We start from the raw sequence: 10,935 nt of genomic DNA on the forward strand, positions 1-10,935 counted from the left end.
GCATGCGGTATCTACTACAGCCTAGCTGTAAGGTATTGCTGGAATGAAAGGCTACTTTTTTTTTTTTTTTTTTTTTAACATGCTTGTCTGCAAATTGGGCTATAGCCCTCATTGGTAACTGCAGGTAAGTGAACAGAGCTAGATTTAGCCAGATAGTGCAGATACTTTCTTCCAGAAAAAGCTGGTTCCAAGCAATATGCATCTAAGCATATAGATGGTAACACCAAACAGCAGAGTTTTAAACCAGTTTTACTTGGACTGGTATCTGAAAAAAACCAAAGCCCAGCATCTATGTCCATACAAACTATACAAAAGCATAGTTCACTGCTTTCACCCAAAGGAACAAACAAAGAACAGCATAGAAGAAATTTATTAAGATAGCACTATTTATACAAGTTACTCATGCTAGAAAAAAGCATAAATGATACATGTAAACATTTGTTTACAGAATACTTGTTTTCCTTGTAAAGGTGCAAATGATCTTCATATGTAAACACAAGAATACCGACCTTTAGGGGAAAAGGGGCTTTTAAAAAAGTTTTAATGACCCATTTATTACTGTAGTGTAATTTTTACTATATTCAAGCACATTAAAATGCCGAGTTACATGAATTAAACTATGAAGTTAAAGAACTTAATATGTCAGCACTGCCTTTTTCATCTCAGGAATTTACAGTAAGGTCCAAATGGTATCAGGTGCAAAAGGTCATTCTTTCATACTAGATAGAAATCACAGTACAAACATATCAGAACCTTTGAGTCTAGAGTTCCTCCTTCCTCTCCCCCCACCCTTGGGTGCCTCCACAGTCACTGAAACATGACAGTTACTCACAGTGCCAGCCAACAGTTCCTCCCCCCCAAACTCTTTAATGAGCCTCATGCCTTTCCTTGGTCTAAACAAACACAGGCAAAGTGCATAAAAATCACTGAAAGGGAGGGTGCCATCTCATCACGGTCAGTGTTTTACGACAGGAATTCTGAAGACACAGACATGAGGCAGGACGGCAGCTAAGATGGTTGGTCTAGGCTAGTCAGAATTAACAGATGATACCTATGTCCCAGCTTCAGACAAGAACTGATATCCAGCTGGCAATGTGAGAAAAAGGTTTTCCTAAGTAAGCAACAACTAGTTGTTTCTGGGTTCATATACAGGGGAGGGGAGAGAAAAGCTGAACTTTTGTACCATACACTGTACAGTAAAAAGGCATCTTTTGAAATCCTTTTCACTCTCACCCTTTTTGGGCACTTCACTGATTCAGGTCGATAGATGAGAGTTCCAGTTCTATTTCTTGCCTCCAGCAAGACTGAAAAGATACTCAGGGCACCCATCCTCATAGCTCTCCTGTACTCTAAGAGACCCTAAAACATACCACAAGGGTTGGAACCACAATAGCTGGCAGAACATAGCCCTGCCCTAACCACCAGCTTGTCAAAACTCAAATCGCACACGCACATATACATATATATAAAATACATATATATATATGCACACATATATATGTATATAAAAAAAGCTGGAATTATCGCTGTGAGCAATACAAAGAAAATACATGATACAAATTAAATGAAAAAATAAATATACTCTGTGCACAGAAAAGCTTCTGTGCAAAGGTGGCACCTTGCAGGTCAAGTACTTTTTTTGAAGCTCTCTGTAAATAAGGCAAAAGCAATGTTTTCTGTATCACTTTCCTCTTTCGCCCACGATACAGCTGCCACATCCACTGCTCACAGCAGGAGGGAAAGCAGGAAACCCTCCTCCTTGCCAGACTCCCAGTATAGCACGTGGTCTCTACATCAGCAATGTTTACGCTACAATAACTTTTACAGTTTGGTTTATTCAAAAATGTAGACTATTTAGAAAAAATACGGACATAAGCAACACTTCTACTTTTGTCCAGTGGTTCCCTGGAGTCTGACAACGTGGTCTCCCATTGGGCACACTCTCACAGAAGTCATTTTTGTAATTCCATAGAAAGAGTCACCGGCAAAGAGTTACATTGGATCTAGACCGTGCATACTAGAGCTGCAAAGAGGTCCAGTGTCAACAAGTCTCTTCAGTTTTTCTAGGAATGAGAACCAAGGGGTCTCCCTCCCTCTTGATGCTTACCATATATGGGATTCACAGTGCGTCATTTTGATAACACCTACTCCTCCTCCCAGCCGCCGATAGTTCATCCCACCATACAACCTGCAAAGACAAGGTTTCAGTGATCACACTGGTTCAGCTCCTTCATGGAGCTACCACAGGAAAGACAACCAGCACAATTACACAATTGTTAACCTCTGGTTAAAGCGGACCATGGCAAGTAAATTGGGTAGCAGTCATTTTATGTACTTCCAAGGTAGACAGCTGTATTTGCTCATGCCTTTCTCTCTCAAAACAGAAACTGCTTCTCATTTTCACACCAGAGTTTTCTGTTACTCGAGTAACCTGTCTGGTAATGTGCAACTTTGCAGGCTGTAGCTGACCTTGGGCTACATTTTAGGCAACATGAGAGCAAGGATAGGTTTGCTGCTTACAATTTACCTAATTTCTTTTATATTTCTAATACCCTAAATTCAGCTGATCCAACCAAGATGTAACACATCCCAAGCACCATCTGTTTCTCCAAAATACATTACTGAAATGGCACCTGCATTTCATATGGAAATCTGATCCCTATAGACTCCAGCATCCTACTCACTTCAGCTGCATATTCCCCTCTGTGCCACTGAAGTCTGCTGGCAGAAACAGGAGAAGCAAGTTCTTCAAACAACTCCTACCAATGCAATTTGTTAAACCCAAATTGTGTTGGAAGCATTTCTCAGTCGAGCTACACAAATAAAAATATCCATCATAGAGCAAGAAGTACAGCAAACAAAAGAAAGAAGGCCACAGCTGTTGATCAGCTATATTGAATTCAGTGGGGGGAAAAAACCCCACAAGCTTGAACAACCTCCTAAACTTCTGTGAATGTGAGCCCAGGCAGTTAGTCCTAATTCTAGGTATCTCATTATTGTTACTATCACTGGAAATAGCTGAAACCATTCAGCTATGGAATATGAAGTATGTTTTACTCTCTACTCAACTGGTTTTCTCAGCAGTTCAAAATGCATTGTCCATAACTGAACAAACAAGGGGAAGTTCCTCCACCGCTACTTATGACAGCTTATCTCAGCAGTAAAGGGTTAATCTACTAGTATTACTAGGCTGGAAGGAATAAAGACATTAATTTCTTTCTATTTCCCACTCCTGGCAGATTACTAAAGCAGCAAGAGTACAGACAGAAGCTTGAAATTCTATACTAATTAGATTTGGGAATAAATATACAGGCAATTACTTTCAAGTGTAGTTATGACTAGAAAAGAAATAGGAAAAATAGCCCTTCTGCTCAGTGTGCATTTTTTGATTGTTTCTCTCAGCTTATAAATCAGATTAAATTCTTCTAATTGCTGTTTTGCAGATTTAAAGGGGAAGAACATCATATGCTCAAAGTGTTCTGTTTCAGTTCCTCCAAAAGGATCTGGTCGTCAGAGCCTCAGCTTGAAAGCAAAAAATGAGTAGGCCGAATTCTACATCATGACTGTGAGCTCCTTCTGCTAAGGGCAAGCTTAGTTTTATTGGGAAGCAGAAGAGACTTGGCCCAAAATAAACAGAAGAGGTATGTCTCTCTCAATGTGGTCCATTTTTGTTACGTTCGAAAGCAGCAACAAGCATGCTAAATAATTTATTTTCTCTGGGTCTCAATAACCTACCTATACACCATTTTCCTACCTGCAAAAGATGCAATGAGACTTCATTCATTAAGCATTGGTTAAATCTGTTGGGACACTGAGATGGGAAAAAAATATGGAAAATTCACTCCCATTTTACTTAAATTGGAGTCAATGGCTGGAATTCAAGCAGAAATCTGCAAGAAAATGTTTCTCAACTGACTACTCCCATAGTCACAGACATGGGGATACTGTAGTAAATGGCATTCTGGGCTATTTTTCAAAATGTGATTCTCTTTCTTACCCTTTCGTGCAAGCCAACAAGTCACAATGCGAACATTATGCTGGCTACCACACCCAAGTTCTTCACTATGATGCACTTCACATTTCTAATTCAGCTGGGACAGCTCCAGCTGGGTGGCAGCAGCTACAGCTGGAGATCGCTATTTGATCATTTCACAAATTTAACAGTTACCTCCATGTATTAGCATCTGGATCAAACACCTCAATGGTCTTCAAGTACGTTGTGCCATCAAAACCCCCCACTGCCATCAGCTGTCCATTCACCACTGCGAGGCCAACCTGCAAAACAACCATCACAGATAGTAGCTATTTAGCTGTGATGTCCTGAAAAGAAGGGTTAAAATGAAAATATTAGTAAAAGTATTTAATAACCATGTTTGGTGAAAGGCAGGCTGCAGTAGAGGTTTGGGGGAGATGACACAAATAAATTAGCCTAGAAAACAGCGAGACATGAAAAGTTAAATATATGTCTCAAAATAGAGAATCTCTTAAAAGAAAAAGCAGAAAGTTCCCCTTATTACCACCTACAAGAACTAGAACTGCTTGCATGATAATAGATACATGAGAACCTAAGCCTTTATCAGCCAAAACTTATTACGTCCTGGACTGAACTTCACCAAGTGTGACATGCATGCACCAGAATATCTACCAGCCTACAGCCTGGAACGCTTGCTTAAACTAGGAGAACCATACGTAAGCCTGGCCTGCTCTTCTTGGAACAGGGCTTGGACCATCTGTAAGCATCTTGGCCTCCAGTCTTTCTGCTGAAGAACAAAATTACTGAAATCTCAAACAGTTCTGTGGCTTAGGAAGATCACTTCCAGTAAAAACGTTTCGTGGCATAACAGAAAAAAGATAAAAGCATAAGTTAAAATGGTCCTTGTTTTGGCTTTGAGGAAGTTAGAAAACTCAGGAGTGCTGCAGATACAGATGCGTCTGTTTAGCAATTTCTACAGAAAGCAAATATAGAAGAAGCTCATGAAAATCAATGCCTCATCAGTAACTAAAAAGAAGAGTGTTGGACAGTGTACTACATGCTTTGAGGATGGAAAAAAATACATATTCTCTGCCTCCAAAACGAGTAGTGGCTCAAATTATGATTCATACTTGCCTCACCAGACACTGAAATACTAACATACAGACAGAATTAATCCACTCTTTACTATATAATCCAGTATCCAATGATAAATATTCATAACATTTGCATCTGCCCAAATACGATGACTACTTAAAACACTATGTTAATCTTTTCTTCACATGTCTACAGAAAGCAGGAAGATTAGCAGTTGATGAGAACATGCTGTCACTCCCCATACTCACAGGATTCGGTGGAGAGAGGCAACATTCTAAGTGGAAGCCCAGAAACCCTGTTACCACACATGTCAAGGCAATGAAAAAATTTTGCTGGGAGTTTGTATCTAAGTGCATACTTGCCCAGATTCCCATCTCTTTCTTCTGGGCAAGTAGGTACATTCACCTCCTAATCCATTCAAAGTGCATTGCAGGATGAAACCCAGGTATTAAGTTTGATACTGTTCTCTAATAGTATCTCATACCAAGTATGGCTATTTCACCAAGTAAAAAACTAAAGAACTCCTCTGTTTCAGGTCTAAGTAGTTGACTCCACATAAGGGACCAAAACTATTAAGAGAGACCCTCAAATGACTCCATTTCCCCATCCTCAGGCATGTTAAACAGCTGTCTATGGCACGACACAACTACCACTTCATTCTCCAGTCTTGCTAAAGAGCTTTGACTTTTTGCAAACCTTTCCCCTCACAGAAGAGAGGTGAAGGTACAGAGGAAGCAAGAGAGAAACCTCCCAAGATGACACTACCTTGTGCTCTCACCACATGATTACGTATAGTGTAAGCAAGCAAACCAAGCCAAACTCACTCCACTTCGGCGGGATGTCATGGCCACAACAGGAGACCACTGGTTGGTTCGAGGGTTGTATCTCTCAGCGCTACTGAGCTCTGTCGTGTCATCTCTGCCTCCCACAGCATATATCATGTCTTGGTATACAGCACAGCCCAGGTGCTTTCTCCTCGTCCCCATGGGTGCAATTGTGTGCCAGCGGTTCTCCTGGGGATTGTAACGTTCCACTGCAGAGGAAATGACACATCTTTGGACAACAGGGTTGGCAGGCAGTGAGGGTTAGCACTTTTGAACCTGCTCAATCTGTAAAGACACTGCAATTTCCACACACCAAAAATATGATGAACCAGTTTGTTATCTCTCTCAATGCTTTTCTCTTATAGAAGGCTTGCTATTCTCTCTCCAGTCCTACAAAGTCAATCACATTCAGTATCTTCACTCAAGAGCGAGCTGGCAATGCTACAAACTGACCTGCATTACCATCTTGCAGTAGTTTTACCTTTGGCACCTTCTTTCCTACAGCAGAAGAGGGCTACTGCAGGAAAAAATATGTGCTTGTAACTGTTATGCAAATGATTCAGGACAAACTGCCAAATGCAGCATCAAGAAAAAAAAAAAAAAAACCACACACACACAACCAAGCAAAAAATCACATTTGAGAAAAAACACAGCAAACTGATGAACAATTTATTCATCAGCCGTCTGGGAACACTAAGGACAAACAGAACAATGACAAGTGCTGAGTGCAATGAGGGACAGCAAAAGGCATACCAGTATTGAGAGGAGAAGTCCCATCAGAGCCTCCCACAGCATAGAGGAAGCCCCCTAGCACAGCCACTGCAACTCCCAGGCGCCTGGTGCTCATGGAAGCCACTCGAGTCCATTTATTTTCTTTGGGATCATACCTGGCAAAAGAACAAACACCAAAGCTTAGTGAAGTGTTGACATCTTCACAAAGGGGCAGAAGACTGGCCTTATTCTCTCCAAACAAAAATCCCCCTAAGATTTGTACAGTACTTCCCTCCTCTCCAGCTCATGTTTGCAGTGCTACAAGGCTTGGGGATGAGTGGCTGGAGAGCTGCCTGGTGGAGAGGACCTGGGGGTGCTGGTTGACAGCCATCTGAATATGAGCCAGCAGTGTGCCCAGGTGACCAAGAGGGCCAACGGCATCCTGGCTTGTATCAGAAACAGCGTGACCAGGAGGAGTAGGGAAGTCATCCTTCCTCTGTACTCAGCACTGGTGAGGCTGCACCTTGAACACTGTGTTCAGTTTTGGGCCTCTCACTGTAAGAAGTATATTGAGGGGCTGGAGCATGCCCACAGAAGGCCAACAAAGCTGGTGAGAGGTCTGGAGCACAAGTCTGATGAGGGAACTGGAGTTGTTTAGTCTGGAGAAGAGGAGGCTGAGGGGAGACCTTATTGCCCTCTACAACTACCTGAAAGGGGGTTGTAGTGAGGTGGGTGCTGGTCTCTTCTCCCAAGTAACAAGCGACAGGACAAGGGGAAATGGCCTCAAGTTTGCCAGGGAGGTTTAGATTAGATATTAGGAAAAATTTCTTCACAGAAGGGGTTATCAGGCACTGGAATGGGCTGCCCAGGGAAGTGGCTGAGTCACCATCTCTGGAGGTATTTAAAAGACAGGTAGATGAGGTGCTTAGGGACATGGTTTAGTAGTGGACGGGTACAGTTGGACTTGATGATCTTAAAGGTCTTTTCCAGCCAAATGACTCAACGATTCTATGATTTATCTGCATCAACTGCACCTTCTAGGAGACCCTCTTCTCCCTGTGCCCCCGCCTCCTTTTTTTTTTTTTTTTAAATTCAAAGTACCTTTCCACAATGTTGAGACAAGAGACACCATCCTGGCCACCCACAGCATAGAGGTAGCCCCCAAGAACTGCTACTCCAACACTGGTCCTGCAGGTGCTGGTGGGGGCCACATCACTGCTCCACTGATTGGTCTTTGGATCATACCTAGAAAAACACACAAAACAGCACAAATTGCTTGTCTAGGTATGCTTCAGACTCGCCCATGCTTGGGAACGACTACGGCTGTGAAACTTGCCTATCTTGAGTTTAAACTGCAACACAGCTATTTGTAAGTTGGATAAAACCCCTGAAGCGATATAATGCATCCAATACATGTTATTCCAGGGATGTTCAAACTGCAGCTTGAGATGATGCAAACTGAAGATCAAATGTTCAGGTTCATAAACCAGCAGGTCACCAGGGACTGGCTGACATGTGGTAACTTGCCTCTATGCAAAAATCAACAGCCAGAGTTACTCCACTGTACGTTCTCTGCAGTTCAGACAAGAACTCAGCCAGCACTGGGATCTGCATTTCAAGATAAAAGATGAAGGAACCAGATGGACTTGGGAATCCAGAGACAGTACAGTGCACAGCAGAAACGGAAATACGGTGCATATCAGAAAAGTGCAGGACATGGGAGATGTAAGGCTAGGGTCATGATTTGGGAAGCTGGACTATGCAACAATATACATGGGAAGACAGGGAAGCTTGAGGAGAAAGTAGATATCTGTATAGCTCATTGGATTTGTTACAGGTCCAAGATTTAGAGTACTAGGAGTGCTTGAGTCACGTGGCCTTTAGGCATGCGGATTGCCATATGCAGCTCCCAGAAACAGGAAGCTTGGCAAAGCTTGTTTGATTTATGCCCTTCACAGGTCTAAAACTGACCTGTTTTCCTTCTTCTGTGTAAGCGTCAAGGTTCCTTAATTCTCCAATTACCACTCCACAATAAGATTCCAGGATCTTTCCCTCAACATCTAAGAAATGCTTACTGTAACCTCACCTTCTTCAACAACGCTAAAAACTAACCAGCAATTGCAAAGAAGGTTAACCAGCATCATCACTCCTCCCATCAATTATACCCAGACCCATCTCTTACATATGCCTTCCTTATACCAAAGGCTACCTCTTGCCTTATTAAGCTGGGGATAACATGACACAAGTCGTTATGCATGAAGTCCTAGTTCAAAAGTAAACCAACAGAATATTGAAAGGGTATGCAAGGGAGGAGAAAATGTAGATAACGTGTAGTATAAATTTCAGGTTTTCAGCAGAACAAGAACACAGCTGGCAAAATGAACTCATTTTTAAGAGGACGCACCCAGGTTTAAACATTCAGAGTTAACATTTTGCACATTGGCCTTACGGAAACTTACCTTTCTACACTGTTAAGATAAGAGGAACCATCATGGCCTCCCACAGCATAGAGGAGATCATCCAGAACACTGACTCCAACACCACAGCGTCTTTTGCTCATGGAAGCCACCATCCGCCACTCATTGGTTTGAGGGTCATAGCGCTCAACACTGGAAATTGCATCCCCGCTACACCAGCCCCCCACTGTAAGAACCAAACACAAGAAATAGCATCATAATAATGCACTAAGCTCACATGCTGTATGCATGCCCAGTACAAATAATCCCTCCGGACTTTGTCAGCCTTAACCCAGTAGCCCCATCTCTGAGTTACTCATTCTGAGGATCATAATTAGAAGACAGAATGTGATTTTCAAGAGGACTAGCGTTAAGTTTGGAAGCACTGTGGTGTTCACAGCACCAAAGAAATCACAGAAGTAAGTGTAAGTTAACTCAGACCTCCAAATATTAATGCACTTCAGACTAGCCTTACAGAAGCACTATTACCAGAAAACCCAGACTTAAATCTCCTGACCTAAGCCAGCAGGAGCTATACATACCTGCAAAGAGCACTTCTCCACAGCGTATGGGTTTGCGTGGTCTAGTTCTTGGTCCCTGCATTAGCGGCCGCTCTTGGGGCAACAGCAGATAGTTTTTAGCTTCATCCACTAGATCCCTGTGCAAGACAGGAAAACATTAGTCCCCAAAGTTCACCTGATACCAGTCTCAGGAGAACATATGAATCAAAACCAATGGCAAGAGCAGCCAGCACTAGTCATGCACTTCAGGTATTCACAAATCACATAAGTGCATGAATAGCTCTAGTTAAAACATACAGTCACCTAAATACTCATCAGTTGTTTACAAGTCATTTACACAGTGACAGCAGTAGACCAGTAGAAATATTTGGCTATAGTTAATAATAGTGCTTGCTATAAAGACTGATAAAAAAATGTGACAAGAGGTTTGTCAAGCTTACTATGCAGAAAAGAAAAACCCAGACTGCCTCAAGCTAAAACTTAACAATCGGTTGTTTTGTCTAGGAATAAATCATGAGTTGAAAAGCACACAAATATATAATACACACACATGACCAATAGATGGAGATAGTACCCTTCTGATGAATATTTTCTCCATCAGCTCTGGCCAGATCACACTGTCCATCCATTCATGACTTGCCACCTGGACTAATCCTAATACTCCAAACCCTTGAACAAAAAAAAAAAGAAAAAAAGTCCTCCTTCCCTCTACAAATGTGGAATTCCCCCACTATGAATGCTTATTCAGGAAGAGAACAGTTTAGTCTATCCCTTGAACTTTTTTACATTAAAGACAAGAAACAAGACAAATTGTGTGCTTTATAGAGGATACAGAACTCCATAGAACTAGAAAGGTGAGACTCATACCATAAGAGAAGGAAATAAGTTTCCCTGCAATAGAATTGTGAGAAATAGCAGGCTAATCCCAGAGTCCAATTTAATTATCAAAGTACAGATTTTTTTACATAGAGAAACTACTTAAAAGTCATAATGAAATCATGACTGCTATGCAAGTGGTAAGCTGTAATGAAAGGCCATGACTAGAGAAACAAAAAAGGTGAAATAGAAAACAATATACTGAAGGGCATTTTACCAATAGCCAAACTGTGCACTCAGAGTTTGCTATTTTACTAAAAACTTGAAAGAACAAAACACTTCTAGAGCACCCTGTTGACTATTATACAAACAGAAAACACGCTTTCTTGCATGTCTTCTCCTCCCAGTTGCAAAAGAGGAAATTGTGAGATATCGCCCATTTACCACTGACAAGTCAGCACAGTTTTAGAAAACAGATGCAAATAAGGCACCCAAATACAGCAAAATCCAATTCTGTTAATCAGTGAGGACATTTACCG

General features: G+C 41.7%; 1 protein-coding gene across 3 annotated transcripts in view; it reads right to left on the minus strand.

The window, feature by feature from the left end:
* Positions 1-1,018: 1,018 nt before the first annotated feature.
* Positions 1,019-10,935, minus strand: part of KLHL20 (kelch like family member 20) — a 23,815-nt gene continuing 13,898 nt past the window's right edge. For 2 of the 3 annotated variants that reach the window (XM_035900822.1, XM_035900821.1), the window contains 8 exons: positions 9,602-9,720; positions 9,063-9,246; positions 7,705-7,848; positions 6,646-6,779; positions 5,893-6,101; positions 4,169-4,275; positions 2,108-2,188; positions 1,019-2,023 (listed from right to left, as the gene is read on the minus strand). In XM_035900822.1, coding sequence (XP_035756715.1) covers positions 1,993-2,023; positions 2,108-2,188; positions 4,169-4,275; positions 5,893-6,101; positions 6,646-6,779; positions 7,705-7,848; positions 9,063-9,246; positions 9,602-9,720 — 1,009 coding nt within the window. In that variant the 3' untranslated portion in view covers positions 1,019-1,992. Of the gene's footprint in view, positions 2,189-4,168; positions 4,276-5,892; positions 6,102-6,645; positions 6,780-7,704; positions 7,849-9,062; positions 9,247-9,601; positions 9,721-10,935 lie in introns of all 3 variants that reach the window. The other variant, XM_009645295.2, reaches the window with a different exon arrangement.

Source organism: Egretta garzetta, unplaced genomic scaffold (genome assembly GCF_000687185.1).
Source record: "Egretta garzetta isolate BGI_Z169 unplaced genomic scaffold, ASM68718v1 scaffold598, whole genome shotgun sequence".
In the NCBI taxonomy this organism is placed as follows: Eukaryota; Metazoa; Chordata; class Aves; order Pelecaniformes; family Ardeidae; genus Egretta; species Egretta garzetta.